This window comes from Macaca thibetana, chromosome 19 (genome assembly GCF_024542745.1).
Source record: "Macaca thibetana thibetana isolate TM-01 chromosome 19, ASM2454274v1, whole genome shotgun sequence".
In the NCBI taxonomy this organism is placed as follows: Eukaryota; Metazoa; Chordata; class Mammalia; order Primates; family Cercopithecidae; genus Macaca; species Macaca thibetana.
The window spans coordinates 38,016,807-38,030,704 of record NC_065596.1 but is presented as its reverse complement, the minus strand read 5'-3'; the positions used below and the strand labels follow the sequence as shown (position 1 = coordinate 38,030,704).

The following is a 13,898-nucleotide window of genomic DNA, read 5'->3' as shown; positions in this document are numbered from 1 at the left end:
CTCTACTAAAAATACAAAAAATTAGCCGAGCGTGGTGGTGTGCGCCTATAGTCCCAGCTACTTGAAAGGCTGAGGCACGAGAATCGCTTGAAGCCGGGAGGCGGAGGTTGCAGTGATCCCAGATGGCGCCGCTGCACTCCAGCCTTGGGGGCAGAGGGAAACTTTGTCTAAAAAAAAAAAAAAGAAAAGAAAAGAAAAGAAAAAGTAATAAACTTAATATGGTAATATTTATTAGCTTCCCTATTAGTGGATATATTTCGTGTCTGAATGGCTCTATGGAATGATTTGCATATTTGGATTGGCAGCCTTAGGGAGCGTCTGATAATAATTTTAGCCTCTGGGAGCCTGCTGAACTTCACGAAGTTTGAAATAATATTCCCCAAACACTTGGGTGATCAGTTGCAGATGGCACCTCTGATACGCTGTCTGATTACAACCCATTTAAGAAAGGGCGAAGCCCCTCCACTGCCCGAGGACCTGGATAAGCCATTTCTCATCGCCCAGCGCCCTGGAGCTTCGCTTTTACTCCAAGAGGCTGGTGCAGAGGGTCCCCAGCCCCGACCTCGGGAATCTGTGGTAACTACATTACACAGAATGCTCTGCGTTGAACGCCACGCTACTAAGCCGGTAAGAGCTCAGAAGACCGACTTTCCACGAGAGTCAAAAAAAGAAAGGGAGGGACTTGGCGGGGGGGGGGGGGGTCCTCTTCGTGGCGGCCATTTTGGCTTCTCTGGGGTGTGTTCACCGGATCAGGGACAGCAGAGCGCCGGGTTGGGGCCACGAAGGCGTGAGGGGAGTCGTCGTCCCTGCTGCACGAAAGCGTCTAAGCCTCGCGACGCCGCCCTGGGTGACCCACGTCAGGCCTGTCCCCGGGTCCCTACCCTGGTCGCCCGCCGCTCCCGGCCCAGCTCTCCCCACAGAGTCTGATGGCAGCGGCCGCTCTGAGGGCGCCAGCTCAGGTGAGTGCCGCGTCTCACCGCCTCACACGCCTTCCCCCACCCACTAAAGCCATCAGTGAGGGGCGCCTGCTCGCGTCTCCGCAGCCCAGGGTCGGGGACACTGAGGCGCTCGTGGGTGGGGCCCTGTTTCTGACACTGCGTGTGACGAGGTGTGGGAGGGCGTGACAGGCGGAGGAACCGGCGCGTGCAAAGGTCGGAGGCGCGACTGAGCCGGGAGAATTCGGAAAGCTTTTTTCTGCAGGGAACGAATAATATGAGGCGGAGTTACTCCTAGGGTTGTACCTTTCGTGTGAGGACGCTAGAAGCCACGGAGAGTTTTGAACAAAGGAGGGACGCCATTTATGTTAGTTTTTTTTTTTTTTTTTTTTCTTTGAGACGGAGTTTCCCAGCCCAGGCTGGAGTGCAATGGCGCGATCTCGGGTCACTGCAACCTCCGACTCCTGGGTTCAAGCGATTCTCCTGCCGCAGCCTCCCCAGCAGCTGGGATTACAAGCCTCCGTCACAACGTCCGGCTACTTTTTTGTATTTTTAGTGGAGACGGGATTTCACCATTTTGGCCAGGCTGGTCTTGAACTCCTGGTCTCAAGTGACCCGCCTGCCTCTGCCTTCCAAAGTGCTGGGATTACAGGCGTGAGCCACCGCGCCCGCCCGATGTTAGGGTTTAAAAACTTTTCCAAAGACTGTTCACAGGAAGAACAGCGATGGGGCGATGAGGACATTGAGATAGTGGGAGGCTGCAGCTTTTTTTCATTGCCCTGCAGTTGGCAAGAGGTGACAGCACTGAGGCCGGAAAGTAAAACAGCCAGCCTGAGTTCAGGGCCAGGCAGGGCTACAGGGAGGCTTGAGCCCATCGAGCCTCACCAGGGATGCATTCCTCTTTCGCTGGTTCTCCTAGTTGTAGAAGGGCGTACAGAACTCACACAGGAAGTGGAGAGTGTTCCAGTCCCTGAGTAGCCCCCACCCGCACCCACATGTTCTTGGGATTGTGGTTTTCTAGTATTCTTAAGTGCTGTTACCCCAATCCTGGGTCTGGTGCCCTGGAGAAATTCCAAGCCCAGGGCTCTAAGTCCATGGCAGGGGTTATACTGAGGTGTTCCCATTTTTGGCAGCCAGTGGAAACTTGTGAAAGGTTATCTGTGGCACTGGTATCAGGAGGCGCAAGTGCTTAGTAAAACTAAGCTGAGATTTTTGAGGAAACCATAGATCTCTTTCCTTTTAGCTGGGAACAAAGAGCAGGGGAAAGGAGTCAGGACTGCAGTGGCTGCCTGAAAAGCTGGGTACCTATTCTGGAGGTAATAGGAGGTATGGGTTAAAAGAGGGAGGTGATCTTGCTAAAGTCCTAACAGGGTCCATCCTGTTAGCGTGGAGAGCAGACTGTGGGGTTGAGGGAGGAGGAAAGAAGATCAGAGTGGAAGCTACAGCCAGTCCAGGGTAATGAACCAGAATCATTGATTAGATGTGTTGCATTCTGGATGCAAATTTTTAAAGGGGGCAACTAAATTTTCTGATGTAGACAGCGAGGGAGTGAAACAGGATTCAGCGATGACCCCCACAGTTCTTCAACTGAGATGGAGAAGTTGGTATTAACAGTAATATTCACTGGAGACAACAGGAGCTTTATTTGGTCATGTAAGAGTTTGAGATGTTTCAGAGACATTAAGTAGGCATTAAGTAGGTGGGTGAACACCCAGGTCTGGAAATCTGGGGAGTGCTTCAGAATGGAGACACCCAAAATATGGTGGTTATTGTGTGGACTAAGGTGAGTGAGCTGCGGATTACATTTAGAAGGGTTAATCTTTTTTTTTTTTTTTTTTTTTTTTTTTTTTTGAGATGGAGTGTTGCTCTTGTTGCCCAGGCTGGAGTGCAATGGTGTGATCTTGGCTCACTACAACCTCCGCCTCCCAGGTTCAAGCAATTCTCCTGCCTCAGCCTCCCATGTAGGTGGGATTACAGACATGCGCCACCACACCCGGCTAATTTTGTATTTATTTAGTAGAGATGGGATTTCTCCATGTTGGTCAGGCTAGTCTCAAACTCCTGACCTCAGGTGATCCACCCGCCTCAGCCACCCAGAGTTCTGGAATTACAGGCGTGAGCCACCGCATCTGGCCTAGAATGGTTAATCTTTAGGCATGGTGGTACAGGTTATTTGGTCAGGAAGGGCAGAGTGGGGGCTAAAGACCAACCAAGCCTTTTGGTTGGGTAAGTGGGTGATGTTCTTGGGCTTTCTAAACAGAGGTAAGGGAGGTTAGTGGCTATGGAGGTAGGGTGTTTGGAGAGGATAGTTGGGCAGGTGGCATACACTTTCAAGGAAAGAGTGGATGTAAGGTGAATGCAGAGGCATAGGTGTATTTGAGGCAAATGGCTGTCCTTTTTTTCCTTAGTGCTTATTCGGCATTCTGTGGAATCATCAGGATTTTTTGATAACTTTGATGGGGCCAGGAGTGTTTAATTCAACCTGGAGGATAAGGCCAGGTGCCAATGTGGTCATCTGTGACAGTCACTTGGCCTCGGGCAGGTGATCAGTGGAGCTAGTCTTTGAGTGTTAAGTGGACAGAAGAAGGTTGTCACTGCCGAGGGGATAGCAAGTACATCACAGAAGTGTAATACGGCCATGGTTATCTGAGATGCACATGTGGTTCTGTGTGGCCTAAGTCTGAGGCAAAAAATGGAGCCAGCCAGGGAGCCTTCATAGGATTTGGGGCTGCTACCACTAGTGGATGCCCTGGGAGATCTAGGGTAGTATTAGATCCTAGTTTGAATTTGTCAAGCATATCCTCCATGCTGTGTGCTAAGTTATGGTGTAAAGTCTAAAATTAAGGCCCAGTATGACCTCTGGTAAAATCAGGGTGACATCAAATGGCCTGAGTACAATTTTCCCTCCCTACCCTTCTCCCAGACAGACAACTCTTTTTATCAAGGGGACCAGGCACAGTTTCTGCCTATCACTTTGTAGCAGATTTCAGCTCCCTACCAGGCCATGGAGTTTTCCAAAGAAGCCCATTGTGGGAACCAGGGGCACTTGATCTTTTTGTTTTCAAAGTGCTTGCATTCCACAGCTTTTGGTTATTCACTTTTTTTCTGGACTAGACCCCCCATGTGACCCTGTGTGGTACATGTTGTCCTCATCTCCCAGGTTCTATGGACATATGATTAATAAACTGTTGTATCATTTTTTTTTTTTTTTTTTTTTTTTGAGACGGAGTCTCACTCTGTCACCCAGACTGGAGTGCAGTTTCACAATCTCAGCTCACTGCAACCTCTGCCTCCCGGGTTCAAGCAATTCTCCTGCCTCAGCCTCCCAAGTAGCTGGGATTACAGGCACCCACCACCATACCCAGCTAATTTTTGTATTTTTAGTAGAGATGGGGTTTCACCATATTGGTCAGGCTGGTCTTGAACTCCTGACCTCGTGATCCACCCACCTCGGCCTCTCAAAGTGCTGGGATTACAGGCGTGAGCCACCGTGCCCTGCTGCTGTATCATCTTTCTAGTGTCAGGTTTTGTGTATTTGGCCATATCCATAACCCTACTGTGGCAATCCTGCCTTCACTAATGGGGTAAAGGGGAAGAGATTAAAACAGTGACACGGGGGGTAAGAACAGGGAGATGCCTATGGTGTGGGCAGTGAGGTAGCAGCCCTGGGCTTGGGGCTATGGTGTCTGGAGATAGGAGGGATGTGTATTCTGAAGAATGATGTGCATCTGGAAAGGGAGTAAGTGACAGCTGCAGGGCTCTGGTATTGAGACTTAGATGACCTTGGACATTCCAGGGGATTTCATGATGTGATAGTATGGATCCTTCCATGCCAGGCCCCCAGCTTAGATGCCTATTTATCCATGTGCTGGTTTCTCCTCTCCGTTGGGGAGCTTGGGAAGAGAATGGGCATGGGGTAAAGATGTGGGGGTATGCATTGTGGGTCCTTGGGATAGGGGGTCTTGGTGGTTTCATCTGTTCCCATTGTGGCAGGGCACTGTGACCTTTGAAGATGTGGCCATACACTTCTCCTGGGAGGAATGGGGTCTCCTTGATGAGGCTCAAAGATGCCTGTACCGTGATGTGATGCTGGAGAACTTGGCTCTTTTAACCTCCCTAGGTAAGGTTCTTTTACCCATTCCTGTGCCCTTAGCTAGTCTGTGCCCTTCCTCTTTTCCCTATCGGCAGGTCTGTCCTTCTCATGACAAGACTATGGGCTCTGCTTCTTTCTCAGTTCCCTGCATAGTTCTGTCATTGGTAAGACTAATGTGTAAGACTAAGGTGTGCATACTATCTTCTCCTCTCCTTGAGGAGCCCCCATACCTGTCTCCCCACAGTCTCACAGGGAAGGATGCAGAGTCTGCAGTCTTGCAGTCACCCAAGTGCATCCCACCTTGATTGTCCCCTCCATGTCTGGGTGACTTTTTCCAGATCTGAGGATCCTGTGTGCCCCAGCTACTACTTCCATCCCGTAGCTGGCATTTCATTATGCCTGCCTATGCCAGGGGTTATTGTCACTGACATGGTCACTACTTATGTAGACCATGGACTCTTCTTAGAAAGTATTCCTCTGAAATTTTCTTTGTAGTATTTGTGTGTGTGTGTGTTTTTCCTGTGGGCTGTCATGTGCTGAGTTTTTTGTGGGACAGTGCAGGCTGCTCTTCTGTTCTTTCTTCCCTTAGTACTTACATTATCCAGATGCCGTATCATAGCAGCAACCTATTCTGTTTGGCGAGCAGTTTGGTGCCAATGCCAGTGGTCACAGCTCACTTCCGGTTTCCCTTCACCATTCTTGACATTTTGCTGACATGTCAGCTCTACTTGTCACTTCTGCTGTTAACATCCAGCCTGGGGCTAATCCTCACATCTCTGGACTCCATATTTTACCTGTTTTTCTCACTGCTACATCTGCAGTTCTTTCCAACGTTAGTCTCTACATAGTACGTCATGAGATATGCATATACTCTTTTTTTGTTTTGTTTTTTGAGACTGAGTCTCACTCTGTCACCCAGGCTGGATTGCAGTGGCGTGATCTCGGCTTACTGCAACCTCTGCCTCCCAGGTTCAAGCGATCTCCTGCCTCAGCCTCCTGAGTAGCTGGGATTACAGGTGCCTGCCACTGCACCCAGCTAATTTTTGTATTTTTTTATAGATGGGGTTTCACCATCTTGGCCAAGTTGATCTTGAACTCCTGACCTCGTTATCCACCCGCCATGGCCTCCCAAAGTGCTGGGATTACAGGTGTGAGCCACTGCGCCCGTCCTTGCACATACTCTTAAACAGTCCTTGAAGGCCAGCTGCTGCGTTGCAGTCATATTTCCTTGGGCTTGCATATACTATTCTACACAGCACTCAAGTGTCACCAGCAGATAAGCTTCTGCAAAAGTTGTTTGCAGAGGATTTAGTATTTTTTTTTTTTTTTTTTTTTTTTTTTGAGACAGAGTCTCACGCTGTTGCCCAGGCTGGAGTGCAGTGGCGCGATCTCGGCTCACTGCAAGCTCCGCCTCCTGCGTTCACGCCATTCTCCTGCCTCAGCCTCCTGAGTAGCTAGGACTACAGGCGCCCGCCACCGCGCCCGGCTAATTTTTTGTATTTTTAGTAGAGACGGGGTTTCACTGTGGTCTTGATCTCCTGACCTTGTGATCCGCCCGCCTCGGCCTCCCAAAGTGCTGGGATTACAGGCTTGAGCCACCGCGCCCGGCCTTCAGAGGATTTAGTATTACACCCTGCCTCTCTCTTTGTGATACCTCATGGTTGTGGCCTTTACCTCTTAAGTTCTCCTACATTCTTGTAATCTTTTGTTTTGTTGTTTTTTTTTTTTTTTTTTTTTTGAGACGGAGTCTCCTTCTGTCGCCCAGGCTGGAGTGCAGTGGTGCAATCTTGGCTTGCTGTAACCTCCGCCTCCCAGGTTCAAGCGATTCTCCTGCCTCAGCCTCCCAAGTAGCTGGGATTACAGGCACCCACCACCACGCCAGGCTAATTTTTGTATTTTTAGTAGAGATGGGGTTTCATCATATTGGCCAGGCTGGTCTGAAACTCCTGACTTTGTTTATCTGCCCGCCTTGGCCTCCCAAAGTGCTAGGATTACAGGCATGAGCCACCGCACCCAGCCCATTCTCGTAATCTTTATAGTCTAGAATTGCTATGCAGCCTCATCTGCAGCCCGAACCCAACTCTACTGTCATGCAAACAATCCCATGGACTTGTTCCTGAGTTTGTCATACACACAGTTGTATAGGGGCTGCCCCCTCCCACCATAGTTAATGTGCACTTCACTTGCATTTCTTGCTTTTAGGTTTTTGGCATAGAGTGGTGGATGAGGAGGCATCTTCTGAGCAGAGCATTTCTTTAGAAGGAGAGACCCAACTCAGGACTTCCAAGGCAGGTCTTTCTCCCCAGAAGGCCCCCACCGTGAGACGTGTAGCTTGGTCTTGAGAGACATTTTGCTCTTGGCTGGGTCCAAGGGGACACATCATAGGCAGAAATTATATAGGGGTGGGGCATGTGAGAAGTAATTGTATTTCATTGCAGATGTTCATCACCGGAAGCAGCACCTTGGAGAAAAACATTTCAGAAGCAATGTGGGCACAGCCTTGTTTGTGAAGACCTGCACATTCCATGTGTCAGGGGAGCCTTCCACCTGCAGAGAAGCTGGGAAGGACTTCCTGGCCAAGTTGGGATTTCTCCATCAACAGGCCACTCACACTGGGGAGCAATCAAATAGCAGAAGCGACGGTGGGGCCGTCAGTCACAGAAGAAAAACTCATTACAACTGTGGAGAGTACACAAAAGCATTCAGCCGTAAACACACACTTGTTCAGCAGCAGAGAACACTCACTACAGAAAGATGTTACATATGCAGTGAATGCGGGAAATCCTTTAGCAAAAGCTACAGCCTCAATGACCATTGGAGAGTTCACACTGGAGAAAAGCCTTACGAATGTGGAGAGTGTGGGAAGTCCTTTAGGCAAAGCTCTAGTCTCATTCAGCATCGGAGAGTTCACACTGCAGTACGACCTCATGAATGTGATGAATGTGGAAAATTATTTAGCAACAAGTCTAACCTCATTAAACATCGGAGAGTTCACACTGGGGAAAGGCCATATGAGTGCAGTGAATGTGGGAAATCCTTTAGCCAAAGGTCTGCACTCCTTCAACATCGGGGAGTTCACACTGGGGAGAGGCCTTATGAGTGCAGTGAATGTGGGAAGTTCTTTACATATCATTCCAGTCTCATAAAGCACCAGAAAGTTCATAGTGGATCCAGGCCTTATGAGTGCAGCGAGTGTGGGAAGTCATTTAGCCAAAACTCTAGCCTCATTGAACATCATAGAGTTCACACTGGAGAAAGGCCTTATAAGTGCAGCGAATGTGGGAAATCCTTTAGCCAAAGGTCTGCGCTCCTTCAACATCGGGGAGTTCACACTGGGGAGAGGCCTTATGAGTGCAGTGAATGTGGGAAGTTCTTTCCCTACAGCTCCAGTCTCCGAAAACACCAGAGAGTTCACACTGGATCAAGACCCTATGAGTGCAGTGAATGTGGGAAATCCTTTACTCAAAATTCCGGCCTCATTAAGCACAGAAGGGTTCACACTGGGGAGAAGCCTTATGAGTGCACTGAATGTGGGAAATCCTTTAGCCATAACTCCAGCCTTATTAAACATCAGAGAATTCATAGTCGATAAAAGCCTTGAGTGGCAAATGTGGAAAATCTGTTAGCACCCTGGAGAAAGTCCTTGAGTACACAGTGAATGTGAGAAAGCTTCAGCTGAAGGCTGTATCTCATTGAGTGCCACAGAATGCACAAGGGAAAGACACTTTTGATATGTAGGGATGTCCAGTTGATATAACAGTTCTGAAGGAGATCCCTTATGAGGGTGGCATCAGCCTGAATTAAACATCCTCTATCTGAACATCTGCATAAATTCCAGGTATGTGGGAACTGCATTGCACCTTTTGCCCCGCCCAGGGCCCATGTCAGATGTATGTCTCTGCTGATACTATAGTGGAAGCCATTTTACCTCTACCACCTGGCAAGTGACCACCAGTGTGCACCACTCACCCACCCCAGTGTATTCAGGTAAGTGAACCTTGGTGTTCTCCCATTCATGGGAGGAATTTGTAAATAGCCTAAGCATTTATTCCCTTCTTTTTTGTTTCCCTTTCTGATGAGTTAGGCCATGGACCTGACCCGGTTTGGCCCAGAGGACTCTGCTGGTGACCTGAAAAGAAGGACTACATATTTCAGGATATTGTTGGTGTCACGACTCTTGATAGAGTTTTCCAGCCTCCAAATCACCAACTGTGGGAACCACCTGCCTCTTACTGCCTTGGTTTGTACAATAATAAAGACCTTATTAATCTTGGGGGTTCTAGTCACTGTATGGGTTCTGCTAACAAAACAGTTGGGTTCTGCTAACATGAAGGGGTGAATAACTTTTTTTGGAGATTCCCATTGTGTAGCTCAAGAGACAGGGACAGTAGGATGGCAGAATATAGCTCTCTCTCTAGTTTGAGTCTAGTTTTCATTGCTATTCAAGGCCTCCAAGAAAAAACTACAGGGTATTGTCCTAATTTATATCCTGGATGCCACAGAGGTCAGCCTGAGTAGGCAGCAGTTACTATGACATCCTTTGGTGCTTCTGAAAGCAACATGAAATTGTTCTCTTGTTCACAAGGAATATTGCATTGTGTTCAGTGCTAGTGGGGGAAATCTGTTCCCCAGGTCCTGTATGCCTTGATATCCTGAATTCCATAGGGTAGCACCACAGGTGGTAAGATTATATTAGGAATTGTAATTGTTTTAGAAGTACAGGTGAAAAATAACTAACCATACAAATGAGTGTTTTTTGTTTTTGTTTTTGTGTTTGTTTTTTCTTTTTTTTTTTTTTTTTGTTGAGACAGAGTCTCCCTGTGTCGCCCAGACTGGAGTGCAGTGGCCGGATCTCAGCTCACTGCAAGCTCCGCCTCCCGGGTTCATGCCATTCTCCTGCCTCAGCCTCCCGAGTAGCTGGGACTACAGGCGTCCGCCACCTCGCCCGGCTAGTTTTTGTATTTTTTAGTAGAGACGGGGTTTCACCGTGTTAGCCAGGATGGTCTCGATCTCCTGATCTTGTGATCCGCCCGTCTCGGCCTCCCAAAGTGCTGGGATTACAGGCTTGAGCCACCGCGCCCAGCCTGTGTTTGTTTTTTCGAAATGGATTCTCACTCTTGCCCAGGCTGGAGTGCAGTGGCGCAATCTCGGCTCACTACATCCTCCACCGGCCGGGTTCAAGCAGTTCTCCTCCTCAGCCTCCCAAGTAGCTGGGACTACAGGCACCCGCTACCACGCCTGGCTAATTTTCTTATTTTTAGTAGAGACGGGGATCTCACCATGTTGACCAGGCTGTTCTCGAACTCTTGACCTCGTGATCCACCTGGCTCGGCCTCCCAAAGTTCTGGGATTACAGGCGTGAGCCACTGCGCCTGGCCTTTTTTTGAGATGGAGTTTGGCTCTTGTTGCCCAGGCAGGAGTGCAGTGGCACGATCTTGGCTCACTGCAACCTCCGCCTGCTGGGTTCAAGCGATTCTCCTGCCTCAGCCTCCTGGGTAGCTGGGACTACAGGCGCGTGACACCACGCCCAGCTAATTTTGTATTTTTAGTAGAGCGGGGTTTTTCCAGTTGGTCAAGCTGGTCTCAAACTCCCGACCTCAGGTGATTCGCCCGCCTCAGACACCCAAAGTGCTGGGATTACAGGCGTGAGCTACCGTGCCTGGCCGAGTGTGTGTTTCTTATAGCAGTAGTGTATTAGTCTGTTTTCACACTGTTATTAAGAACTACCTGAGGCTGGGTACTTTATAAAGGAAATAGGTTTAATTGACTCAGAGTTCTGCATGGCTGGAGAGGCCTCACAAAACTTACAATCATGGCAGAAGGGGTAACAGGCACCTTCTTCACAGGGTGGCAGGAGAGAGCAAAGTAGGAACTTCCAAAACCTTATAAAACCATCAAATCTTGTGAAAACTCACTATCATGAGAACAGCACGGGGGAACTGTCCCCCATGATCCAATCACCTTCCTCTTTTGACACGTGGGGATTACAGGTCCCTCCCTTAACACATGAGAATTACAATTCGAGATGAGATTTGGGTGGGGACACAGAGCCAAACCATATCAAATAGCTTGCAATTTTACTCAATGTAATAGTCCTACTGTATATAAATACTTTTTACCTACTGGGTATAAAAAGATACTCACCAAGTGGATGCAGTACATGTGCTAAACTTGAAAAGTATAGCTGTGAAAATAGTAAGAAGTAATGAATAAGAGCCTTGGTTGAGAATCTATTATGGGCAAGACAAGACACACTCCATATTATTCAGAAGCTCAAAGGATGTGCATGTGTGTTTTAAATATCACAATATGGCATAGTAAGTGCATTCTTTCTTTAAACCACGCCTTTTGTATCTCAGGGTCTTTGTGTTTAACCATTCACCATAAAAGTTTGTCATGACTACATAGTGGTTAATATCAGATTCTGGTCATGTTACCTGGGTTTAAATCCCAGTTCCACTGCCTCAAGCTTCCTCATCTGAGAAATCGTGACAATAATAGCTCTTATTTCACAGCGTTATTATTAAGATTAAAATAGTTATGGCAGGTAAAAATCTCATAACATTGCCTCATATCTTCAAAAGCATGCATTTTAAATCTGTTAGTTTCAGCAGTACGATCATATTTCATGGCTGGTTCCCCATCATTCTGGTAAACTCAAATGCCATGTCCTTTGAGGTTTCCCTCCACCAGTCACACTCTGTTCTTACTGTTTCACTTTCTAGTACATTTATAACTACTGGATACACTTGTTTTCTTCCCCCTCACTAGAATGTAAACTCAACATTGTTTGTATAGTTTTCTAGACTGAATTGGGTGAAGTTCTGCAACGTAGATATTGGCAGTTGAAGCTGAGATTCCAATTCATAATGTTTTTCATTCAGTTTTTTTTTTTTTTTTTTTTTTTTTTTTTTTTTTTTTTTTTTTTTTTTGAGACGGACGGAGTCTCGCTCTGTCGCCCAGGCTGGACTGCAGTGGCGCGATCTCGGCTCACTGCAAGCTTCGCCTCCCGGGTTCACGCCATCCTCCTGCCTCAGCCTCCAGAGTAGCTGGGACTACAGGCGCCCGCCACCGTGCCCGGCTAATTTTTTGTATTTTTAGTAGAGACGGGGTTTCACCGTGGTCTCGATCTCCTGACCTTGTGATCCGCCCGTCTCGGCCTCCCAAAGTGCTGGGATTACAGGCGTGAGCCACCGCGCCCAGCCTAGTATTTTTGACATGGCGTGTTTTTTTTCTCCTATGGATTCTGTTTCTTCTATCCTCAGGGACCTTTATCTAATATATACATTTTGATTTACGTTAATCTCTGCTACTTCTCCTTAAGTAAACATCACTTTCCTTTCCCCTATTCTAACAATAATAATCTCTGATCATTTTGTGGGCAGCTCAGCAGTCAAAACTTACCATGCTCTGCTGTCTAGAAAAGTTACATTACAGATTTAATGCTCCCCTACACATTTTCTGACAAATGTCACTACTTAGAGATGCTAGTCTTTCCCATATTTGCACTTAAAAAGTGCTTCAAAAAAATTTTAAAGGACACTCCTTCCTTTTGTGTCACGTGATTGTACCAGGGTTACTATAGAGTGCTTTTAACTCATTATGTCTCCACAAAGGAGAATTTAGTCTTCATTATTCAGTAGGAGAATGTATGAACAAAAGTCTAGCATTTCTCCTGTATAGGGGAAACAGTTATTTGAAGATTTGGAAAAATAGGAACCATCATCCTTCTGGGGGTATGGGTTCCCAATTTGACTGCCATTAAATTGACAGTATAAACCAGTATTAAATTAATATTTACTGATGTTTATCTTTGTTATCTGCTTATGTTGTTCTTCATTCCTTCACAGAATTCTATATTTCCCTCTCACACTATTTCTTTCTGCCCAAAGACTTCCCTTTATTATTCTGTTAGAGTAGATTTGCTAGTTATAGATTTTTTTTTTCTCTGAAGTATGTTTACCTATCATTCATTTTTGAAGAACATTTAAGGTGGGCATAATATTCCAGGTTGAGAATGGTGTTCTTTCACAGCACATGAAAGTTATCCTGGCCAGGCGCGGTGGCTCAAGCCTGTAATCCCAGCACTTTGGGAGGCCGAGATGGGCGGATCACGAGGTCAGGAGATCGAGACCATCCTGGCTAACACGGTGAAACCCCGTCTCTACTAAAAAATACAAAAAAACTAGCCGGGCGAGGTGGTGGGCGCCTGTAGTCCCAGCTACTCGGGAGGCTGAGGCAGGAGAATGGCGTGAACCCAGGAGGCGGAGCTTGCAGTGAGCCGAGATCGGGCCACTGCACTCCAGTATGGGCAAGAGTGCCAGACTCCGCCTCAAAAAAAAAAAAAAAAAAAAAAAAAAAAAGTTATCCTTCCATTGCCGTCTGGCTCCCATCATTTCTTTCGAGGAATAAGCTCAAAGTATTGCTCTTTTGAAAGCAGTGTGTTTATCCTCAGCCCTGGCCAGCTTTAATATTTTGTCCTTGGCTTTGTTTCTTAGAAGTCTTGCTAACTAAAATACGTATGTATGTGGTTTTCTTCATATTTGTTATCTCTGAGATATGCAGAGTTTTATACCTTTGACCAATTTTTGAAAATTTTCTGGGATTATCTAAACAGATATTGCTTCTGTCTCAGTTTTGCCTCTCTTTCCAGAACACACTTTTTGGTAGTATTCTGTTTTTTGTTTTTTTTTCTGTTTCAGTTTGGATATTTTCACATCTTTGGGCCTTGTGGCCCCGTAGGACCTCCTGGCTGGGACAGCCAGGTTGGAAGCTGGTTGGGCCAGGAGCCCAGTGGTATGATGAGCAAAATACATGGGGTGGGTGAGGGAGACCTGCAGCCCTTGAAAATGGGGTCTGAGCTGTAAATA

At 47.2% G+C, this 13,898-nt stretch overlaps 1 protein-coding gene across 4 annotated transcripts; it reads left to right on the top strand.

Annotated features, from left to right (window-relative positions):
• The first annotated feature begins 702 nt into the window (after positions 1-702).
• Positions 703-11,788, top strand: ZNF154 (zinc finger protein 154). Of its 4 annotated transcripts, none has more exons than XM_050768671.1 (4): positions 703-959; positions 4,929-5,055; positions 7,467-9,015; positions 9,113-11,788. In XM_050768671.1, exons 1-3 carry the CDS (start codon positions 927-929, stop codon positions 8,618-8,620), a joined length of 1,314 nt encoding a protein of 437 aa, XP_050624628.1. In that variant the 5' UTR covers positions 703-926; the 3' UTR covers positions 8,621-9,015; positions 9,113-11,788. The 4 variants fall into 4 exon arrangements, with proteins under 4 accessions (XP_050624628.1, XP_050624627.1, XP_050624629.1 ...); XM_050768670.1 differs by lacking the exon at positions 703-959 and having other exon boundaries at positions 4,161-5,055; positions 7,467-7,678; positions 7,718-9,015; XM_050768672.1 differs by lacking the exon at positions 703-959 and adding an exon at positions 6,088-6,176 and having other exon boundaries at positions 4,161-5,055.
• Positions 11,789-13,898: the final 2,110 nt, after the last annotated feature.

Excerpts from the sequence above, each read along its gene's own strand:
- ZNF154 (XM_050768668.1), top strand. The coding sequence starts at position 4,785 with ATGCCTATTTATCCATGTGCTGGTTTCTCCTCTCCGTTGGGGAGCTTG. Across the intron at positions 5,056-7,466 it reads GGCTCTTTTAACCTCCCTAG|ATGTTCATCACCGGAAGCAG; the intron begins GTAAGGTTCTTT and ends ATTTCATTGCAG.